Genomic DNA, 24990 nt, shown 5'->3' on the forward strand with positions numbered 1-24990 from the left:
AGCTAGCACATAACCAACTTCTAGAGACAAAAAACAAAATTAATTTTTCAGCTTGAATTAAGATAAAGGAGAGGCAAAACATTCCATTATTGAAATCATACTGAAAAAACTTAGATTCAAAATGAGGAAAAAAGTTCAGGATTAGAATGGGCAGCTAGTAGGCTAATAATCCACAATTCACTAACTATGCACCATAAGCCGAAACCCCCTTTTCTCTCTGTATCTTTCCATTGTCTCTTCCTCTCAATCGCTCACCTTTGAATGATACCTTTTGCACCATTGCTTGCTCGAATTAATGCTCTAATTCACGCATGGCAGCCAATGTTATTGTCTATGGAAGGAAGACTAACTCTCATCAAATATGTACTTATACCAACTCTTAACTATCACATGCAAACAACTTTACTGCCTATTCATGTTGTGGACTACATAGAAAAAGCTTTCAGAGCCTTTCTTTCTTGGGGGAGATTCTGAACATCAAAGACACATTCACTTACTATCTTGAGACGCTAATACCAATTCTAAGCAAATGGGAGGTTTAGGGATTATAGATTACAAAAATTATAAGTTGTTGCAACTTATTATTGTTGATGCAGTAATTTAAAATTTTTAAGTTACTATTGCAACAATTTTAAGGCAAAACCTAAGGCATTATATCATGTGATTATTAAGTCTACTAAGATGATTATTAGGTTACCTTCAGAGCCAACACATAACCAACTTCTAAATTAATTTTTCAGTTTGAATTAAGCTAGCACATAATCAACTTCTAGATTAATTTTTCAGTTTGAATTAAGCTATCACATAACCAACTTTAGCACACAACCAACTTCTAGAGAAAAAAAAAACAAAATTAAATTTTCAGCTTGAATTAAGATAAAGGAGAGACAAAACATACCAGAATTGAAATCATACTGAAAAAACTTAGATTCAAAATCAGGAAAAAAGTTTCAGGATTAGAATGGGCAGCTAGTAGGCTTATAATCCTCAATTCACTGACAACACACTCTAAGCCGGAACCCCCCCTTTCTCTCTATATCTCTCCATTGTCTCTTCCTCTCAATCGCTCACCTCCACCTTGATCCACCACTGGATCGGCCCATAACCACTAATTTTTCCATGAAACATCAGCCCATAACCCTCCATGTCGATTGTTGCTGCCAACTCCACCGCTATCGCTGTTGGACTCACTTCGTCGCCCTCTCTAACAATGAAATTGTCACCCATCAACCCCACAAACCAAACCAAATTGGGCATCAGCCCCATCAGCCAACCCGATAACTCCGGGATCATTGTCATCACCTACTGGACGATGCTAGTATGTGTTCTAGTCGTTGTTGCATTTCTGCTAGGGTACTGGTCGAAGAGGCAAATAATGTCCTTTCATTGACCACCACCACTAGGAGCAGCAGTGCCACAGCAGGGCTAAGGGTTGGTTTGCAGGTGCACGTGCATCTAAGAGAGAAAAAAAGACAGATCGGGTGAAAGTGAAGGTTATTTTTTTGGGGTAAAAAAGGGGATTCATTCAACTAAAATTTATAGAATTTCAATAAAGGTTAAAATTTACAGAAAGTGAAGGTTAAAATTTAGTTTCTATGTATTTTAATATGTATGTGAGTCAAAAGTTATAGGATGTAATGACTCCATTTGCACACAAGCAAATTATGTATCCTTAATTTCGTAGTTATAATATTAGGGATTTGTTAGTTTAATTTTAAATTTTCTGTTAAGGCTCTTGACACAGACATGGGAATTCACTGAAATTTATGACACTAAATGTTACGTTATTGTACTTACACTACATGAAAAAAAAAAGTTTATTACAACGAAAAAAATTGTTTCAATAATATTTTGGTCATTGCAATAGTTGATAGAGGTGTTGCAATAAAATATGAGATAATAGGTTTGTGAAACAAAAAAAAATTGTTGCAATATACTCCAAATATTTTAATGATAACTTTGATATAATGATATATAAATTGTTGCAATAAACAATTTATTGTTTCGAATATCTTATAGGTATATGCTATTAATTCGTGACTCTTATTGCAATAGATTGCAAATAAAAATTGACCAAAATAAGTTGGATTAAATTATTGCAACAATATTTTTATTGTAATAGATAATTACTTCATTTTGTCATTGCGATAAATTATGAAATAGTTGATATTAGGTTATTGCAATTATGTATTCATTGCAGTTTTGTATTTGCCATTTTAATAAATTGTAAAAAAATTATTATCAACTTATTTCTTCCGAGGAAATGATTTAACATAATAGAACACCTTTTAATTTAAAAGTTTTAGTATAAGGGTTGAATCTAGTTATGTTATATAAAAAATTTTATCTCTAGAATCTAGATTATTATAAAAAAAATTACTTTTTATGTAATAATGGTACAACGATAAATTTATACAATTTTTTTTTTGTCTCAACTAAATAAAACATAAATTTTTTTTATCATTTCAAATTTTCATCTCAATTTTTCATCTTCTGTACCAAACACACACATAAGTGAAAATTATATATTCATTGTAGTTTCATATTTGCTATTGTAATAAATTGTAAAAAAATTATTATCAAATTATTTCTTCTGAGGAATTGATTTAACGTAATAGAACACCTTTTAATTCAAAAGTTTTAGTATAAGGGTTGAATATAGTTATGTTATATAAAAAATGTTATCTCTAGAATCTAGATAACTATAAAAATTACTTTTTATGTAATAATGGTACAATGATAAATTTATTCAATTTTTTTTTCTTTTTTTGTCTCAACTAAATAAAACATAAATTGTTTTTATCATTTCAATTTTTCATCTTCTGTACCAAACACACACATAAGTGAAAATTGAAAAAAATTTCATTCTTTTACTTTCATCCTTCCTATATATTCTATTCTCAAAATTTTTAATAATCAACCAAATGTAAGGGTTAGAAAAATTAAAAGAGTAAATGCTCATAAAAACTAACAAAGTATAAAAACTTAAAAAAACTTGAATTTGAAATTAAGAGCAAAAGACTAAAACACTATTGGTTAATAAAAATGTTATATTAAGGCTTTAAATAAAAATGTGTGACTTTGATAAAAAATAAAATAAGAATTTTTGGGTATTTTTTGAAATTGAGAATTTTAACAAAATATAAGGCAAAATAATGATAAACCAACTCGTTAAAGGTTGTAAATTCAAATGTTTTTAAAATGAAGATTAATACTATGAATAAATAGAAGTAAAGTTAGAAATAAAGTTAACAAAAAATAAGATAAATTTGAGAGTTTAAACGTGTAATTTAATTTATTCGTCATTAAGGAGACACACCATGAGAGGGTATATATGACAATGTAGAAATACATACCCTTAAACATGGACAAGTGAACCTGGATAGTCCGAATGTCCAATACCACTAAAAATTGCTTGTCAATAAATTGCTACAGTGTTAGCTTTTCGTGGGAGAGATAAGATTCACACATCAAATCGTCATAATGGACTTTATAGCACATGATTACCATTTTAGTGGACTTAATAATTAGACGACTGCCTTAGGTTTTGCCTAAAGAAAGACAAGCACCTAATAATATGCCCCTCACTAGGAAGAAATCATCCACTTTTTTAAATAACAAAAATTTATACGTGCAAGTTTTATGTAGATATTAGTGAATAATAGTCACCTAACGTGCACCCACTAAAAAGGAAACCATGCATTTTCAGCATATACTATATATTAAAGTTTCGATTTGCTGGTGATCTACCCTCATCAAATCCCACCAACATGTTGCCTAATAAAAGTAAGCAAACACCAATACTTCTTAGCTATTTCTTGAACTTTTTGAAAGCAATACTGAGACGGTATTAAATTGTACATAGTCTCTGTCATTTTGCTTTTGGAATTGTTCTTTTGTTTCTCATTATAGTGAGTGATGGCAGCTGAAGATGAAAAGAAAGAGAAAGAAAAAATTGAGGTGATCACTGCGGTTTACAATGTTAATCTGCATTGCCAGCAATGCGCAAACGATATCAAGAAGCCTCTATTACGTACACAAGGTACCTGTGGATTCCTTCCTTTGTCCTTTCACTAGATTTCAATCTTTGTGCTATATAAAATCCAATACCATGTTTTTAGTTTATATACTCCTTACTATCTATAAGTGTCTATTAAATGATATGACACTTTGTATATTATTGAATTCCGGAAATAAAATCTTAATGAAATATTTGCATGCAGTTCTTTTTAATTAGGACTATTTAATTGTCTCTGGGTTTAAAGATTTCTCATATATGGTTTCGAGTATTCTATTTTGTTTCCTTCATTATTCACTTGTTAACCTGTAAACCTGATATGCATGGAGCCTAAAGCGAAATTGTCATGGCACTGCCATTGTGACCAGGGGTTCACACTGTGGAAATTGACATGGAGAAGGGTGAATTGAAGGTTAAAGGTGCGATCGACCCAGTTAAAATTCAGAAACAAATAGAGAAAATAAGTAAGAGAAAGGTTGAGTTGATATCTCCAAAAATCAAGGCCAAGGAAAGTGTTCCAGTAGAAAAGAAAGTCAAAGAAACTAAAGAAGTGAGTATCATTTCATTCTAACTATAAAGTTTAATACCAGAACCTGCATCTTACTAATAATGGAAATCACAAAAAGCAATATTTGCATGTGTGTTTACTCATGATCTGTGTTAGAGATATATTAGCCTATTAGCATAAGCCCAAGCCTAATTTTACTTTGTGTGCAAGCCAAGTTTCCTACTTGTACTAGAAGTCTATTAGTTTAGGGTTTAGTCTACTATATATACACATGTTATGGTTCATTGTAACACAGGATTTGTTCTACACTCTAATATATTATTGATGTAACCCTTTAGAGTTTCCTCCGTGGATGTAGGCTGTTAGGCTGAACCACGTAATCCTCTTGTGTTATTGTGTTCTATACTTTATGCTTTCGCTTCCGCATCCATAATAGCATATTCAACATGGTGTATCAATGCTAATATTTAACATGGTATCAGAGCTGCCTTCCCATGACCATGGTTTTCTGTCCTTATGGTGTATTAAGAGCAATTTTTGTCTTCCTTGGTGTTTCTTCGCTGCATTCATCTTTTTTGGTTTTCCACTACTGCCGTCAAAATTCTTCGGTATAGTCATGTCACCGTTAGAAGTCGCATCAACACTGCAAGACCATTGCCTTTCTCAAGCTACCGTCACAGAGCCAAACTTCATTCAAGGGATCTTTTCAATCTAATCAAATCTCAAGATTTCATCAAGTTTCCATCTTGAGTTTGAGAGGGGGTGTTAGAGATATATTAGCCTATTAGCATAAGCCCAAGCCTAATTCTACTTTGTGTGCAAGCCAAGTTTCCTACTTGTACTAGAAGTCTATTAGTTTAGGGTTTAGTCTACTATATATACACATGTTATGGTTCATTGTAACACAGGATTTGTTCTACATTCTAATATATTATTGATGTAACCCTTTAGGGTTTCTTCCGTGGATGTAGGCCGTTAGGCTGAACCACGTAATCCTCTTGTGTTATTGTGTTCTATACTTTATGCTTTCACTTCCGCATCCATAATAGCATATTCAACATGGTGTATCAATGCTAATATTTAACAATCTGGATGCATGCATGTTTGAATTTCACATGGAGTACTCATTTAAACAGTTTTGTACTTCATAACATTTCCACACAAAACTCTGTCATCCAGAACTGAGCCATTACAGCTAGCATCACATGCACCGCAGAAACCCTCCCATTTTCATTTTAGAAACCAACTTGCATGGTCTCCAATGAGGTAGACATTGCTTTTTATCACTGAAAAACATTGTCATTCATGCATGTTATGGATGATACTTCACACCCAACAAAAAATAGTATTATTTCAAACAACTTGAAGAATGCAATATGTAACACATAGCATAATATCTTGTGTCCATTAGCATTGGAGGACCAGAGTAAATCTTATTATTATCTGAACTGATTGCATTTCCAATTGTTATAGTTTCTTGCAATATGGTGTTCACAATTTTCCTTTCATTTATAAGTGCTCTATCTTGATTTTATCAAAAATTAACTCATCCCTAGGTAAAAAAGCATCTGCTTAACACACATTTCTTCAATTACTATATACTTACGGAAATGTAAAAACTGGTCTTGTTTATTTGTTCACAAGTTGATTTCGCGTACAACATCAGTGAAAGTTCACATGCACTGCGACAAATGTGAGCAAGACCTGAGGAAAAGGCTTCTAAGGCACAAAGGTAACAACCAAAAGAGCATTAAAACAATTAAACTCTGTTCCATGTTGATGTAGGGTTCATAATAAGTCTGTCAAGAACATATATATGCAGGTATTCACAACGTTAAAACTGACATGAAAGCACAAAATCTAACGGTTGAAGGAACCATTGAGCCTGAAAAACTACTGTCGTACTTGAAAAAGAAGGTGCACAAACATGCAGAGATTATAAAGTCAGAGAAAAAGGAGGAGAAAAAAGAAAAAGAGAAAGAGCAAGAGAAAGAAAAAGGTAAACCAGCCGAGAAAGGTGAAAGTAAACCCAGCGAGAAAGGAGAAGGCAAACCTACTGGGAAAGGTGAAAGTAAACCCAGCGAGAAAGGAGAAGGCAAACCTACTGGGAAAGATGAAGGGAAAACCACTGAAGCAACCAAGATTGTAGAAGTGAGGGAAGAGATAAAGGTTGTGGAGGTTAAAACTAAAGAGGGCAATGCACCATACTTTATTCATTATGTCTATGCTCCCCAAATGTTTAGTGATGAAAATCCAAATGCTTGTTCTGTAATGTAGAAAGAGTGTTCTGACTTTATTTGGGATTCTTAATTCCCTAATTTAATCCTACAATTGAAATATGAATGGAATTACCAAAATATGCCTAAGAACTTTATATAAGCAAGAAACTTTTTGTTATATATATTCCAAGATCTATTTGTTTGAGATCAAACTGAGCATCTTTTCCATATTATGTTTTTCATTATAACTTTGTTTATTTATTTACAATGCTAGTTTGCATTTATGGTTTATATATTGCTTACTAATCCATTATAATCCATACTTCGGTGTTCTGGGAATTACAAAATGCAAGTTAGTGATGACACCCGGATAACATAAAGCAGCCATAACTTGCTCACTCATTAAATTACGGCTTACTATCTATGTTTTGAGAAGTATATCTTGCTGAAAATGCACAACCCTAAATCCATATTAAGCAACATCAACATAAGGAATCTGTTAATTGAACTAAAAGGGCAGAGAGCTAATTGTGGGGAATGTATGAGTCTCTCTCTCTCTCTCTCTCTCTCTCTCTCTCTCTCTCTCTCTCTCTATATATATATATATATATATATAGAGAGAGAGAGAGAGAGAGAGAGAGAGAGAGAGAGAGAGACTATAATTTTTAATTATACTCCTAAAAACTTGTTATTCTTTTTGTGACATATATTTGCTTAGAGGTTGATTCTAAAAAGAAATAAAAAATGCTTTAGAGTCTTGATACAACACACATTCTACTCATAGAAAATTGAAACTCATAAGTAGAGCTAAGGATTTTTGGTATGGTAATAATCTACTTGGAAGGCACCAGTTTGTGACAACTGATTGAAAAGAAATGAAAGAAGAACTTAGAGAAAAATATAAACGCCAACCCCATCAAGAGATATTTACCCCAATAAATATCAAGGTGTTCACATAGCTTCTAGTTCTAAGGATGACAATAAAATTACAGACTCCTACACGAGTGACAATAGTAACAAGATCTTGGTGATGAGGAAAATCAAGTACCATCAAAGCCTAATTCTAAAAATGAAACACAAGTACCGACATATGTAGAATTAATACAACTTAAACCATGTGTAGTAAACCCAAGACCGACTCAAGACCTAAGATGATAAATTTAAGTGAAAATTTTAATATTTAATATTATGTAATAACCTTTATTTAACTTTCTATATTATAATTGTTCTAAATTTAAAAACCACTGTTCTTGCCTTTTAAGATAAACAATTACTACTTAAGCTTTTGCATCTAGTAAGCATGCTCTCATCTCTTTTTTTGATAAGAAGATCTTGTGATATAATTATCTTTAGTATTTTATCAAATTTAAATTTAAGTATCGTTTTACAGGAAAATAAAAATTGCAATAAGGGGGCCTTTTTATAATAGCCCTAGGCCAAGAGTCAACCGTATATAGACCTAATATTGCCTATTAAAGAGTCATTTTTTTTTTTTTTTGAGAAACAAAGAGTCACAACTTGAAAAGGAGAAAGTGTAACAAGAGAAAAAAAGTATTAGAGGGTGCACATGTGAAAATAAGTTTGATGCATCCGTTACTCTTCAAATCTCCATGGTGCACATTATTTGAAAAAAAAAAAAAACAAAAACAAAAAAATTCATAGTACATGAAGTGAAAAGGGTATTATACAATGATGGTTCTTATGTATCAAGATAATATTATATATTATGCTTTATTGATTCACCCATTAATTTTATCATTTAAATGCATTTTCATTGATAGAAGTGAAACTTTTTCTTTTTAGTACTATCGAAAGTGCTTCAAGAGTTGGTGCATGTCAAGCTGAACATCTTTTATTATTAAATACTTCAAATTTGAGGTGAAGTTTTCTCCAACCAAGAAAAAATGATGCATGGGATGCAACTAAAATTAATAATAATACATTTTATTTTGATTTTATATTTTAATTTAATTTAATTGATAACATTGTTTTTCTTTCCTTGTTTGTTGTAAGTGCATTCTCATCTAGAAATGCAAAAAAAGAAAGAAAAAGAAAGGCATTTTACCTATCAAAAAAATACATTATCTATTTTACACAACCATTTTTACAACATACCCTGTATCTCGTTCTTTATTTTACATTCCATCACATCAAAATAATATATTTGATTATTTTCTGCCCATACCAACAGTAGCAACTGAGCTCAAAACACCACCACCTAACGACGAAATCAGCTACCACCAAGATCCAAAATCCAAAACTAAACCCACCTTTGACCCAGCAACAACCCACACTAATGTCAATGACCACCAACAACATACAACAATAAATAAAAAAAATCCAGATATGAGAAACTCACCAAGATAACCTAGATCTACAAAATGTAACAACATGGTGACGTAAATGCCAACGACCACCAACACCAACGACTACACAACAACCTAGTGACTACCTAACTCACACCACCCTAAGACTATCGATAATGACCACCACATGCAATAGTTGCAACACCGGTGTTTAGGGAAGTATTCGAAGAGGAGAGAGGGGCAAAGAACAAAAGAGAGAGAATAAAATAACAATAAAAAAAATTTACATGTTGCTACAGCGGCACGTAAATGTGCATGACACTATAGCAAGTTATAAAATTCAAATGCAAAATGCCTCACAAGATGGAGCTTTTTTTGTGTGTGTGCATTTGTGTGAATAACATTGCTAGGAAATTTAGACTTCGGTTGATAGAATAAACAAGTTTTAAATTCAAGTTGTTAATTAGATTTATTATGAATAAGCATTGTTAAAATAAACAAACATCAATATCATGTTAATATCATGCACAACGGCATAGAAAATAAGACAATGTATGATGACATAGGAAAACCAATGAAATAAACTAATTTCACAGTAAAAAACTTGAGAGGAAACCTTCTTGAAAAGCAATCCACTATAATAAAAATAAGTTTTAGATAGTACAACAACAATGAAGATCAAGAAGTACTTGGTTACACAACCTTAAGGCGTAAAAGACCCAGTAACTTCTTACAGAAAGAATAAGTTACAGAGAGAATAAGACACTCGGTCACTTTTTCATATGTTCTCTATATGCATACCCACTCAATGCATATGTGATGGTATTTAAAATAAGTCATATATATATCTAGGGTTGTGAGAAAAGAAACCCTACACAAATATACAAGTATAGGCCGAAAATCAGATTTGGAAATTCTGATTTCTTAAGTCTCGATAGATTCAACTTCTGTCGAGCTTCTGTCGAACTTCCTTAAGTCTTGATAGATTTTTTGTTGATGTATCTGTCGAGATTTAATGAACAGCTTTTCTTCACTTGTTTCTTGGTCCAATCTTCATGGTTTTAATACTTGGCTTGAACAACATGTTTCTTGAAGTACTAAACCCATTTTAGATCTATCCAATTACAAATAAAGTGTATTTTGTTAAATGATTAGTCAATTACATAAAATATGTCCTTAACAAATGTTATGCATTTTGCATCTTCTAGGGTTTTGGATCACCTAATGGGAACGCTCTAACCTTGTTAACTCTACTTAAAGGCTCCAAAAAGATATCATGGGACATGTTGAATTTCTTTGAAGCCTCCTTAGGTGTTTGATTTCCTAGGTTTACTAGAAAATGATTTTGAATTTTCTAGGGTTTTACATCACCTAATGGGAATGCTCTAACCTTGTAAACTCTACTTAAAGGCTCCAAAAAGATATCAAGGGACATGTTGAATTTCTTTGTAGCCTCCTTAGCTGTTTGATTCCCTAGGTTTACTCGAAAATGATTTTGAATTTTCTAGGGTTTTACATCACCTAATGGGAATGCTCTAACCTTGTAAACTCTATTAAGGCTCCAAAATGATATCATGGGACATGTTGAGTTTCATTTTAGCCTTCTTAGGTGTTTGATTCCCTAGGTTTACTGTTATTTTCTACTCTTATTGAATTAGTTATATTTATGAAATTTGGTGTAATTTATTACCTTTTTTTTCCTATCCTTATTTGTTGAGGTCTACTTAAAGGCTCCAAACTAACATTATAGGATATGTTGAATTCGATGAATAACATGGAATTGAGACTTTTCTCCTGACTCCATTCAATCTTAATCAATACTGATTCCTAGATTTGCTTTCTATATACTTGGTATTGGTTTCAAGCAACTTTAATTACTAATTCTTGGTTTATTTTTATTTTCTTCACTTGTTGAATTCGTGTTACATCACTGCCTATAACTGCCTATAAATCTAAAATAAGGTTACAATTATATATAGGGCATAAAATATATACAAAGAGCATTTGATGAGAGAAAAAAGGTAAGTTAATAGATATCAAAACAATCTACGATTGCTTTCAAGCTTAAAAATATAAATAGGTGTCTTCTAGAAGTGTTTTGTCACTAACTCTCTCACTCTGAAATTTGAACCTTTATATTCTAGAAGGTTAAATAAATTTGAATTTAGTTTATTCCTCCCATTAAGAATGTTGACATCTCTTTCTCAAAAAAAAGAAAAGAATGTTGACATCTAATCTATATGGTCATAAAAGATTGAACGTTACACACTCAATCTAGTTATCAAAGGTAGGTCATCCACTAAAGAGCATTCTACTCAACATTTCTTCCAAGTTTTCTTATCATTTGAACATTGTCTTAGATGCAGTTATCCCCAGAATAAAGTCGTTATAATGAAAAGTTATAACCTTTAATATATGCAAAGAAATTAGAAATACTTTTCGTTAAGTAAATGAATATGACTTCATAAAAAAGGCCATTGCATCAAATGGCCTAATTGATCATTTACAAACTAGCTAGCTCTCGCCCCCAATTTCCTCGAGCTTAACAAGAGCAAACTACATATAATTGCTCAATAGAGAAGCCTACTAATAATAACATAAGTTTGTATAGATACATATAATAATTCATTTTGTACACAGTATTTCTTGAAGGGTAGACAGACCAAATACCCTCAAAAAATAGTGAATTTTCTCAAGGGAAATAAACAAAGTGAAACTGCTTAAGAAATTTTAGTGACATAACATAAGTGATATCGTCACAAAATTTCCCCTTCTTTGGTTGAACTCCTGGAACTGATGTGATCTAACGGATCTTATTTTATTTTTGTTCTTATTTGTTGTTCAATGAATTTTTGAGCCAGTTTATCAAAATAACGATCAAGTGATGCCTAGAAATGATTGGTCCAAGAGAATATCATCCAAATTATTACAAGAATTGTTCCAACAGCAAACAAGTCTTGGCCCAAAAAAAAAAAAAAAAAAAAAACATCGATTCCATAGACAGACTTTCCTGAATATTAGGAACGTTCCTAGATTTTATCTTGAGGGATTTAAGGGAGATATATAAAGACTGTGATGGAGGGAGATAAAATAAAGTTGGTCAGCATTTTATTTATTACTATAATAATAATAATAATTATTATTATTATTAACTCGCAGGTCCACCAAGATCACATGGATATTACAATTATCTTTGGAGTTGAAATCTTATTTAATCCTCAAAAAAGAAAAACAAAATCTTATTTAATCTAAGTATACATTCTTTACTAAGATTTAAAGACAAGTTCATCATTGACCCTTCAAGATTGAATTACATATCCTATTAAAAAAAAATACTATTCAATTAGATATAATATATTTACTCATTTTTCTCAACCGCTTAAAATTTGGAAGAACCTTTAGATAGATTTTGTGGCTTGCTTATAGATTATTTATACACCATAATATTATATATATTACTTACTCCATGATGGTCAGTGAGCAGAAATTAGCTAAACAAACCACATCTTCTAATGAAGAAAAAAGAAGTTCCATCCATAAAAGATCAACATCCACTTCAAAATCCATCTCAGAAAGTCGGAAACCGAAGTTCACAACCATTAACAAACACAACAAATTAAACAAGCAAGTACACAGTAGATGATTAGTAATTGTACAAAGATTTTGAGGTCTAAAAGGGATGCCCTAACCTTAATTCTCCTGACCAAAATTAGGTCAATTAATAAGGCTGCCGTCCACCCGAGTTCCCGGCCCAACCATCGCCGGATAACTGACCACCATTCGGCATATTAAGCGGCAGATTAAAGAACGGCAGCCCCGAAGACGGGTCCGGAAACGGATTATTAATTCCACCACCACCATAAGATTGTGAGATTTGCTGCTGCTGCTGCTGCTGATGATCTTGCTGTAGCGATGATTCTTCTTGCTCATCCAACGGCAACCTCTCATAAGCCACATTAGTGAACGACGAAGCAATTATGATGACGGGTCCCGAGGCGATCAAAGCTCCGGCGACGTTACCTCCGACGACTTGCCCTTGTCCTCCAGCCAAATATATGGTCAAACTAGTGGCGCCAGGCGGAGCAGGAGGTGGTAGGAAAGAACCTGACAGTGATAGTATCTCGAAACGGCCTGGTAGCGTGACAACGGCGCCAGAAGCAGAGGGTTGCCGGAGACTTACGTTTGTGACCGTGCCCGTCCCACTTAGAACACAGATCCCACGTTGACGCTTGCGAGCATAGGTGGCGATGGAGTCAAACACGTCGCAGCCGGTTGTGACTTCCAAGATATGAGCTCGGAGAGTGTTTGCACTTTCTCTGGTGATTATCACAGGAGGTTTTGGCTTGTTTTTGGAACCTGGGGGTCTACCTCTTGGTCTGCGACCCCCAATATCGCCTGAATCAGTGGGGTTAGGGTTGACCAGCTCGAGCTCTTGTGGAATATTGTTGTTGTTGTGGTCGTTTTCTTCATGGTCGTCATCGTTGTTGTGTTGTCTTTGGAGGTTAAGGTGTTGAACAAAGCGAGAAGATGCTGAGCCCAAGTCTAAGCCAGCCATACACAGATCGAGCTAAAGCTCTATAGAAAGAGAGAGAGAAAACACAAAAAACCAAAAGAGAAAAAAAAAATTATAGTAAAAAATGTAAAGTGAAATTAAGAATATTAATAATAATTAGTGGGGTTTAATATTTTAAGGTTGTTTTTTAAAGAAAATGAGAGATCATGATGATTGAAAACCCTAGAGTAAAAGAAAAGAAAAAGGGGAATCGGAGAGGTGCAGAGAGATGAGGAGGGAAATAGGGAAGAGAAGAGGGAAAGAGATAAAAGGGTGTAGCAGAAGCAGCCATTCCCATTTGTTCTCAACCAAAAAAGTAAACTTGTATTGAAAAAAAATAAAAATAAAAATATTATTTTATAGAATATGTTCTTGATTGGTGGTTTAGTTTAATTTATTTTCTAAAGAGCTTTTTAAAAAGTAAAGTAAAACATGGGGTGAATTGTTTGATGTATATGTCTATGTCCAAGGATGCATCGTGCTTGACCCCAAAAACATAAAAAATGTTTTTTTTGGGTTTTAATTTTTTATTAGGCCAATGAAGAGAGAGAGAGAGAGGTACCTCATTTTGTGGTGTATAATAATTAATTACGTACTGAAAGATACATTGAGGTGAAACTTGAACAGGGTTTACTTGGTTTTAATCCACAACTATAGAGCAAAAAAATGAATTAGTAAATGATTTGGATTTGTCAATGATAATGAAACTTATTAAGGAAATAAGATAAAACGTGCACAAGCACGTGTATGTGAGGACTTTGTGTTGTGAGCCAATGAACTTTTTATAAAAATTAAGGATTAGATTCTGAATCTATAAGCGATTTTACCTGTGTTTTAACTTTCAAACATTAGTGACCTTCATCATTTCTTATAAGATATAGATGTTTTAAAGCTCACCAAAAAGAAAGAGAAATGTTTAATTATTTTAATAAACTGGACCTCAAGAAAACACTAATATGTTAATAATGGTCCCCATTCAGCGGCACTCTTTTTGATTAATAATCTGGAATATAGTATTTACGTTAGACTAGATGCCACCAACCATTTGTTGTTGTTGTTGTTTTTTTTTTTTTTTTTTTGAGAAGGACCAACCACTTGTTGTTTTAATGGGGAGGGATAGCATAGTTGCTCACTTGCTCGCAGACCACGACGGAAAAAGAGGGACTCGACTTTCTATTCATTTATATTGGAATTGTTTATGGAATAGAGAACATTGTGAGAGTGAAAGGATAAATTAAGACCCGAAGTGAAAGATTATTATTTTGGTTCAGTTTACTTTTTATGCCAACACGCACAAAGTCTTATTAGTATATGAAATTATTGGGTTACAACAAAAAACGACTAAGAGTATATAGAGAGAGACTAGTTCTAAACTAACCATAATTAATTGTAGTATAAGTTATGATGTTCAGTACAAGTGATGTAGTAGAACAAGTTGAACAAATAACATTGAATTTAGACTAACATCTCTAACATCTCCCTCAAACTAAAATCTCTAACATCTCTCAATTTGTCAATTTAGACAATTTGACACCATATATATATGGCAACGGGCAGTGGATAGACGATGGTTTCTATTGCTAGATGTTATGGTTGTACTGGTGATAATATCAGTAGATGAAGGTATCATGAGTGGCAGGAAAGTGAAAACAACAATCAGAATGACGAAAACGATTGTGGGCTATGTCACCAACGTTAACACTGGTCGACTAGTGGACTTAAGTTCCAAAACTCCTAATCAATATCTTGGGAATAAAGATAATTCCTCATAATAATTATATGATGTATGTGAGACGAGAATTTTACACATGCTTGGAGGAATAGTCATCAAGCACTCTCAATTAGTTTTGGACACACATGATATAAAAGAAAATAATAATAACAATGTTAAAAAAATTACAGACATTTTCAACATGTAAATGAAGTAATTTTAAAACTAATAAATGTATAAAGAAAGAGTCAACCAAACTTAATATATATGTTCTAAGACTAAGAAAAATATTGCATCTTTCTCCGTCTTTAATCAAAAGCAAAGTGTAGAATAAAAAACAAGCTATCTTGCCTTAATTACTTAAGCATAGCATAAAGAAAAAAATGTGGATTTATTCTATTTTTTCAGTTAAGCCATAACTCTAGAGAAAATTAAGTCATGCTATTCTTATTTTATTTTAATTCATTGTAAATAGGGGTGTCCATAGGTAGGGTGGGTTTTGGTTGATGGTAAAACCATCACTCAACTTGCTCATGTCAGGTGAGGAAGTCTTGGACCTGTCGTAGACCACCCACTACTTCGAGTGATCGGCCGAAAGTTGTTTGGACAATACTTTATTCAAATCACAAAATTTGAGAGAAAAAGAAAAAGAAAAAGAAAATATCTAACTAATAAATCTCAAAAATCACAGTCAAACTCCAAATCCATGATACAAATTACAGATCAATTAAATTAAATCCCAAATCCAACAAAAAAAAATTTCTCAAATCTAGTAATACAAATCCCACACACGAAACCAAATAATTTGGGAAACAAATCATCGCAAATGGTGAAGAGAGACATCATTCACAAAGGGGATTTTAGAAGATTAATCGGAAAAGAAATGGGTTGTGCTGCATGGGCATTGATCACTCTCTCATGCACCATGCCATGATCGAGTGAGCGAGAGCCTTAAGAGAGAGATCTAATAAATGAAATGAAATTTCAATTCCTGGATTTGAAGGGATGAGATAATGCTACATGACCGATATACAAATGCAACATTTTTTAAAAAATTTTCGACTAGTCAATTTTTACGGGTTTCAAATTATAACACCAGCCACTCGACCCATGTTAATTGGGTGTCCTTCACACAAGCCTGTTGCAGCCAGTTTCTCTTGCCTGATTGAATCGGATAGTGATATGGCCGGCTAGATTTTTTCGGGTCCGGGTGGATTTGGAGAGCCCTAATTGTAGAGTTAACATCATTGGAAAAATATTATGGGATATGACCTATTTTAAGAAGCAATATTCAAATACTTTTTTCAGACATACATAATTGAATGAGCCATCTAATATATTTATTAAAAAAAAAATTCAACATGTACATTATTATTATTATTTTTAAATCATGTGCTTTGAGGAGGATATGGCCATTGGGCCCACTTGGCCATTTAGTGGCTCCGCCACTAATTCAATTACTGATATATGTACAACAGAAAATTGTAAAAGGTTACATTTTTACAATACAAAACTATTGTACTACAAAGAGTCTATTAAGTTATAAAGAGATTAACCATAGATTAATCATAGGATTAAGTACAAATCATGGTGTGTACTACAACTAGTGTGTAATAATATAAGTTGTATAGAATCTATAGATGTATTGAATGTAGACTATTGTGTTTTAAAAAATAGTTCAAATGGGGCCAAAGGATAAGCATAAAACAAGGGGACTAAAGCGACCAACGTTGCCTCGAAAACAAAAGGGACAAAAGAAAATGAAAAGAGAAGCCAATTTGTTCAAATCGTCCAAAAGTGTTTTATCTCCTCCACAGCCACTTCGTTTCTGTTCTTTTTCCTTTTTATTTTTCCCCATCAAACAAGACAATCCAATATTATAACATATCATGAATCGAGCAAACTAAAATCCAAAATCTATAATGTACCATATGTCAAACATATTACATATTTTGAGATGAGCTATCTCTTCATATAGGAACATAAAATATCTGGCTTGTGTCATAGAAAACATAAAATATACTTTCTTATGGACTAATAAAACATATGGCTTGTGTCATGTACAGTTGCCAATTAGTTTAGTTGATAATAAACAAATATACTATTAGATGAGGAGACCCAAAATAAACCTATCAAAATTCATACTTAACTATTATGTGGGACTTTCCAAGAATTTGAACCGAAGGCTATATCATAAAAATTCAATAATGTTTAAGCTCATTAAAAGTATTAACTCATATGAATGTACTCTTTCTACACCTGTTTATATTTAATTACTATACAAACCAAACTTTGTTTCCTAGTTGTTCCATCTAAAAATATAATAATTAAAAGGAATTGACCCCTATTTATGATTGATATCAAAAGGTTTTTTTTTTTTTTTTGATAAACACATCAAAAGTCTTCTTAATAGGGAGGTACAACTGAGAAACAAATAAATAAGTTACATGTCCCTTTTCATTTAATTTGGTCAAAAACGATTTGTTAACTAGGTCTTGGTATGCTACGGCCCACATTTGTTGCAATTCTATCATGTCAACTGATGAAAGGATTTTCACCAAAAAAACTGATGAAAGGATGGTGCCGTACCTGATGGTATGAAGCTTTTGGGTTTATGGAAAAGTTTACATTGTCAAATCTAGCAATATCCTTAAAGAACCCTCTTTTTTCCTTTTTTTTCCTTTTTCATCTTCTTTTTTGTTTTCTGTGTTGAATAATACCAAGAAATAAAAGATGCCCAACTATAACACGTGATTATAAAAAACTAATGTAATTTTTCAATTTAAATTTATTTATTGTTAATGAGGTTATACATGAATGAATTTAAAAAAAAAAAAAACTAAGTGAACTGCTAGGTTTAGCATAAGTTAGTTTTTAGGAACAAATGTATTAAACGTGCATAATATATATTCAAATAGAGTGTTAATTTTTAGGAAAAAAAGTTTTTTTCATGAAAAAAAAAAGTTTATTTGGTAATTTTTTTGTGAATTTTATTGAATTAAAATTTTAACCCTATTTTTTATTTTTTTAAGAATAAGGACTATCTAATTAGATTATAGGTATTTTAAATATTTTTTTTAAAATATAACTAACTTTCTGAATTCTCTTAATATATAGAAATATATAGAGACAAGTAAAGGGAATACTGATAACAGGGGAAACAAATGGTGTGTCTATTGTCTTTTTCCTTTCCCTCTTACTAAGGTTCTATTATATCTTTAATTTAAAGACACCATTTGGTTCTGGTGTATAACTCATAGTAAGTTGAATAGTCGGTATATTATATATACCCTCTTCTAATCTAATCATAGTATTTTAATATTTCTTTCAAATCGGTATTCAACTTTCTTTTTGTAATCTTGACATTTTTCAAGAAAAAAAAAAACTTCATTTTTTTAACATTAAATATATTTGTCCATATCAAGATAGAAAAGGGAAAATTATTACATAGTCTGGCACTACAGATCAGTCAATTAAATGTTGACACATTATTAATGGAATTCTTATAACTTCACAAGCCGTTAGGGTTTTATTTCAAATTTAAATTTAAATAAGAAATTTGAGCGGGTGCTTTTTACGTTTCAGGCAACTCAAAATCTTAAACCCACATAAACTCATCTCTAATCTCAAACCCATGACTTTCTCTCTTCCTCTCAATTATTTCTCTCTTCCATTGAAACCCACTATCTCTCGTCATTCTCTATGGATTTGGTCTTCGAGATGAGATCGCTCTTGACACGTTGAAACTCATTATTGATGATTTGAATTGCGTATATTTTGGGATTAACAATTTCTTGTTTGGGGATTAGGTTGCAATGTCATTAGGATTTTCATTTTTCCCCAATTGGGTCTTGTGTTTTAATTTGTGCTTGTACATGTTTTACTTTGTTTATGTATTGCTTAATCTTATTGTTGATGCACTCTCTATTACAGCAACTAGGATTCTTTAAAAGAGACTATTCATCAAAATGTTTAAGACAAATGTAGCCTTAATGTTGCTAATCTATACTACTATTTGAAGAGCTTCCCCTATTTAGATTCCTCATTTTTTAGTTAAAAAATGCCCTGCATTACTATGTTTAAGTAGAAACAAAACTAAATGACAATCCAGTAAAAATGCAACTTTAACTCCCACTAAAATATTGCCTAAAAAATAGGACAACTCTCTTGTTAATTTTCAAATTGCTTTATCCACTTATAAATTAGATTGTCAAAATAAAAATTATATATATAAAATAAAAACACAGAAAAATTTCCTTTTTGCTAAGAAAAAGCCTCATCTCATGCGCAAAGCGCGTGTGATGAGGCTAATATCTATAATGTATTACTACTATTTAAGAGGTTCTCTTGTTTGAGATCCTCATTTTTTTAGTTCAAAAAAGCCCTACACCTCTATGATTAAGTAGAAACAAAACTAAATGACAATCTAGTAAAAATATAACTATAACTCTCACTAAAACATTGCCTAAAAAATATGGTCATTCCTCTGTTGATTTTCAAATTGTTTTATCCACTTATAAATTAGATTTAAAAAATAAAAATTATGTGTGTGTGTGTGTGTGTATATATATATATATATATATACAGAAAGAGTTAGGTACAGTATTTAGGTGCTGTTTCTTAGGTTCCTTCTTAAAATTTTGTCATGTGAATTTTTTCTCGTGGGATGGAAGCGTATGTTTTAGTTAAGTAGCCACATGGCTGAATCTTAAGAAGAGAACTTAAGGAACAGTACCTAAAGTACTGTACCTAAATTTTGTCCTAAAATAAAAACACAATTTTTTTAAACAGAAAATACTATTTAAGGGGCTTCCTCTATTTGGGATCTTTATTTTTTTGGTTCAAAAATGTCTCTATACCCCTAAGTTTAATTAGAGACAAAACTAAAAGACAATCTGGTAAAAATACAACTCTAACTCCCACTAAAATATTGCTTAAAAAATAGAGTAACTTTTCTGTTAATTTTCAAATTGTTTTTTACTTATAAATTAGATTTTCAAAATAAAAATTATATATGTAAAATAAAAAAATAGGTTTTTTTTTTTTTTTGCTACAAAATAAACGTGTAATATACTACAGTACTATTTAAGGGGTTTCCTCTATTTGGATCCTTATTTTTTTGGTTCAAAAATGCTCTTGTATCCCTATGTTTAATTAGATACAAAACTAAATGACAATCCAATAAAAATACTACTCTAACTCCCACAAAAATATTGTCTAAAAAATAAGGTCACTCTCTTGTTAATTTTTAAATTATTTTATCTACTTATAAATTAGATTCCCAAAATAAAATTATATAAATATATATATAAAATAAAAACAAAGGTTTTTTTTTTTTTTGCTACAAAATAAACATGTAATATTTGTTGATTTTTTGAAGCTAGCCTCATGACACTCCTGGTTGTATTCGTATTTCTAAATGTATAAGTAAACCTCAAATTGGAATGAATGAAAAATTATGACACTATAAAAAAAAATCAAATAAAATAAAAAACCTGATCGCACACGAAGCGCATATGATGAGATTAGTGTATTATGAATGGCCTTCTAATGAGTTCCATTGAAATTAATTAGGATGATTGACATTATAATGAAATTCGAATTTAGGGATGGACCATGTTTGAGTCTCAATTACCGTTTTACTTTAGGAAGAGTAGTTAGCAGATTATTTCAATTGTACTTCATTATCAGTTAGCTAGTTTAGTTAGCTTGAATTGCGGTTAGGAAGGTTATATTAAGGGGTAACTTATGAAGAAAAAAACCAAGCACTTAATAACGTTATTTTTTTCATAAGATCACATGCTAATATATATCATGATGATGTGTGAATACAAAACCTGAGTTCTTAAAGATCAACTAGATGCGTGTAAATAACTTTCTTAAGCTGTGAATAAATAGTGTGCAGGATAAAAAACTCTCCTGAACTTGTAAATTAAGCTTCCTAAATCCATACCCTTAATTAGTTGAAATTTGGATCAACTTTCAGTTGATGAACAACATGTGTAATATCATTGGCATCAATATCTCTTTTTTAAGTCAAAACAGATAAGGGACAGAACCATTTTATATGATTATATGTAAATTGGGACGGGTCATGTTAATTTGCATTATAAATAATGCATTATACGTGTTTTTTTTTTTTTTTTTGAGAAAAAAAAATACATTATACATGTGATTTCTATCTTATTGCTTGTCTTTCTATACATTTAATAAATGTTCAATATTCAAACGTTCAATAATATGAATTCTGCATTCATATCTTGACTTTTTAATTTTTAAGTCTCAGATTGTCATAAGTTAGCTATGAGATCTGAAGTTACTGAGATTGAGGTTTAAAAGGTTATCTTTAGCATGGATGGAAACAAAGCCCCTGGCCTTATGGTTTTAATGCGCATTTCTTCAAAAAAGCATGGGATGTGGTGCGTACAGATGTGGTTGCTGCAATCCGATCTTTCTTTCTTTCAAGAAGGCTTTTGTGTGAGGTTTATGCAACTATTTTTTCTTTGATCCCTAAGTGCCCTAAGCCTTCTAAAATGGGTGACTTTAGACCCATCTCTTGCTGCAATATTGTGTACAAGTGTATCACTACTATTCTAGCAAATCGATTTGAGCCTTGCTTAAATTCCATAGTTGGGTAGTATCAAACTGTGTTTGTAAGAAACATTGCAGAAAATATTCTACTGATGCAGGAAATTATTAGAAACTACCACAAGGGGAAGGGCCATCCAAGATGTACTTTGAAGGTTGATCTTATGAAAGCTTATGAATCAGTTGAGTGAGACTTCCTTCTTCAATGCCTTATTTCTATTGAAATTCCCCCTAAATTTGTTTCATGGGCCAGGGAGAGTATTATCACACCAAAATTCTCTATTGCTTTCAATGTCGGCCTTGTGGGATAATTCAATTTCAAATATTGCAAAAAAATGAACTCAAATTATTTTCCATTCTTATGAAAGCTTAAGGTTCTCTCTTAGTGGAGACGGATAGAGGAGGCTCTCTTTTTTATTAATAATCTGGAATATAGTATTTAGGTTAGATTAGATACCACCAACCATTTGTTGCTTTCTTTTTTGAAAAGGACCAACCATTTGTCGTTTTAATGGTGAGGGATAGCATAGTTGCTCACTTGCTCGCAGACCACGACGGAAAAAGAGGGACTCGACTTTCTATTCATTTATATTAGAATTTTTTATGGAATAGAGAACATTGTGAGGAGAAAGGATAAATTAAGACCCGCATTGAAAGATTATTATTTTGGTTCAGTTGACTGTTTATGCCAACACACACAAAGTCTTATTAGTATATGAAATTATTGGGTTACAACAAAAAACTACTAAGACTATACAGAGAGAGACTAGTTCTAAATTAACTAACCATAATTAATTGTAGTATAAGTTATGACGTTCAGTACAGGTGATGTATATAGTAGAACAAGTTGTACAGATAACATTTAATTTAGACTAATATCTCTAACATCTCTCCCAAACTAAAATCTCTAACATCTCTCAATTTGTCAATTTAGACAAATTGACACCATATGTATATATATGGCAATGTGCGGTGGATAGACGATGGTATCTATAGCTAGATGTTACGGTTGTACTGATGACTCGAATAATAATATTAGTAGATGAAGGTATCATAAGTCGCGGGATGAAAGCAAGGAAGTCAATTTTGTATCGGATTTCATACTAGTTTGGTAAGAAAATTGAAATATTTCGATATCAGTTAATACCAGTATACCGTTTCGAAATTACAGCTATATATATATATTTATTTATATATACAATTATTTATTTATATATTAATAAGTCAAACTTCATACGATTTAATGAAAATATTTAAAAATATAAACTTATATCTCATTTAATAAATATATATAATTTTATTTTTCTTCTTTTCTTTGTCATTTTCAAGATTGCACGACAAAATGGAGAAAAAGAAAAAGTTATTTAAGTGTGATTTGATGTTCACATGGGTCACTGATTCAAACACACAAAACAATAAAAGTAAAAAAGATAAAATTATTTAATTAACCTTGTATCAGCAGACTTAGCACATAAAATAAGAAAAGACAATTAAAACGTTTTTTTTTATAGAATAAACGGCAGACAAATAAAAAGAATTTGAAAAGGCAAATGAAATAGAACAGAAAAAAGAGGCATTTGGTATGGCATATGGGGAAGAAGAAGAAGGGAGTTCGGTGAAATGGGATCACCTTCAGTAACGTACTCGCAGCGGCAATGCGAAGAAAAATAAATCAGAATGTTACTGATATTAAATCTGTAAGCGATTTTTTTTTCTTTTTTTTTTTTTTTTTTTTTTTAAATTTGAAAGTCTTGATTTTTCTGTTCCGAACCGGTATTAAGTTTTTCGGCCGAAATACGATATTTGCTCTGGTAAGTCCGGAATAACCCAGTATGACCAGTATTTGAACCGGTACGAAACAAATTTGTTGTACTAGTTTTGGTTCCGGTAAGAAAAATTCTATCCATACCAGCCGGCACGGTACGGAATTAACTCTCTTGGATGAAAGTGAAAACAACAATCAGAATGACAAAAACAATTGTGGGCGATGTCACCAACATTGGTTGACTAGTGGACTTAGTTCCAAATCTCCTAACCAGTATCTTGGGAGTAAAGGTAATTCCTCATAATAATTACATGATGTATGTAAGATGAGAGATTTTTACACATGCTTGGAGGAATAGTCATCAAGCACTCTCAATTAGTTTTGGACACACATAATAATAATAATAATAATAATAATAATAATAATAATAATAATAACAACTAGTCGCTAATCCATGAGATGCACGGAAAAACTATTGACTTTGAAAAAAAATTCCAACAATGAGTAAATAGACATTTTGAAAAAAATAATAATTAATTGAAATTAATCCAAACAAATAATTAATCAACCAAAAATATAGTTTTTAATAAGAAAACAAAAAATCACATGAACCTAAATAAAAAGCATTTAAGGTGAAGAATTAATATCAACCTACTGAGATGCAAATACCAAAAACCCTTAGACTTAAAACTTAAAAATTTATAGAATCCTCAAATTCTATTTTAGAACCAAACCAAATTGAACAAATTTATATATGACATACCAAATAAAAATTTATTGTTCCCTAGGTTGGAAGACATAAGTTGCATCTTTGATTTTTCTTCAAAAAAATAGTGATGTTTTATCTGCCATATACAATATAAAAAAATAATTAGTAGAAATTTCAACCCAAAAACCATACCCATGATTATCAACGTGAGTCTATTTTTATTCAACGTCAGTCTCTTTTTTTTTTTTTTTTTTTAGTCCTATCATAATTTTTGTTTTTATATAGATTGTCAACATTTAAGTTTGAGTTTAAGTTAGACTTGTTAGAGAGATAGAATTTCACTCTTTGTTAAGTTTTGATTAAACAAAAATAATTTTATTTAAAAAAAATGATAATAATGAGTTTGAGTTTGAGTTTAAGTTGGACTTATTAGAAAGATAAAGTTTCATTTCTGGTTAAGTTTGAACTAAAAATAATAATTTTATTTAAATATTGTGCTGATGTAGAAAATTATGAGAATTTCAGAGGTTTTGGTTATATATATATATATATATATATATATATATATATATATATATGTATATAGATATAGATAGATAGATAGATAGATAGAT

General features: G+C 31.4%; 2 protein-coding genes across 2 annotated transcripts; one reads left to right on the forward strand and one right to left on the reverse strand.

Annotated features, from left to right (window-relative positions):
• Positions 1–3809: 3809 nt before the first annotated feature.
• Positions 3810–6925, forward strand: LOC142614793 (heavy metal-associated isoprenylated plant protein 4). The gene is made up of 4 exons (XM_075787426.1): positions 3810–4042; positions 4387–4568; positions 6171–6258; positions 6349–6925. The coding sequence occupies exons 1-4, from the start codon at positions 3919–3921 to the stop codon at positions 6801–6803; spliced, it is 849 nt and encodes a 282-aa protein (XP_075643541.1). The 5' UTR covers positions 3810–3918; the 3' UTR covers positions 6804–6925.
• On the reverse strand, positions 5580–13887 carry LOC142614794 (AT-hook motif nuclear-localized protein 23-like). The gene is made up of 2 exons (XM_075787428.1): positions 12741–13887; positions 5580–5812 (listed from the first exon to the last, which is right to left on the reverse strand). Exon 1 carries the CDS (start codon positions 13604–13606, stop codon positions 12770–12772), a length of 837 nt encoding a protein of 278 aa, XP_075643543.1. The 5' UTR covers positions 13607–13887; the 3' UTR covers positions 5580–5812; positions 12741–12769.
• Between the last annotated feature and the right edge of the window lie 11103 nt (positions 13888–24990).

The sequence above is a fragment of the Castanea sativa genome, chromosome 11 (assembly GCF_040712315.1).
Source record: "Castanea sativa cultivar Marrone di Chiusa Pesio chromosome 11, ASM4071231v1".
Classification (NCBI taxonomy): Eukaryota; Viridiplantae; Streptophyta; class Magnoliopsida; order Fagales; family Fagaceae; genus Castanea; species Castanea sativa.

Bases quoted from the DNA above. Each gene is read 5' to 3' on its own strand.
- LOC142614793 (XM_075787426.1), top strand. From the start codon at position 3,919: ATGGCAGCTGAAGATGAAAAGAAAGAGAAAGAAAAAATTGAGGTGATC. The intron at 4,043-4,386 runs GTACCTGTGGAT...CATTGTGACCAG, and splicing joins GCCTCTATTACGTACACAAG to GGGTTCACACTGTGGAAATT. The intron at 4,569-6,170 runs GTGAGTATCATT...TTTGTTCACAAG, and splicing joins AAGTCAAAGAAACTAAAGAA to TTGATTTCGCGTACAACATC.
- LOC142614794 (XM_075787428.1), bottom strand. From the start codon at position 13,606: ATGGCTGGCTTAGACTTGGGCTCAGCATCTTCTCGCTTTGTTCAACAC.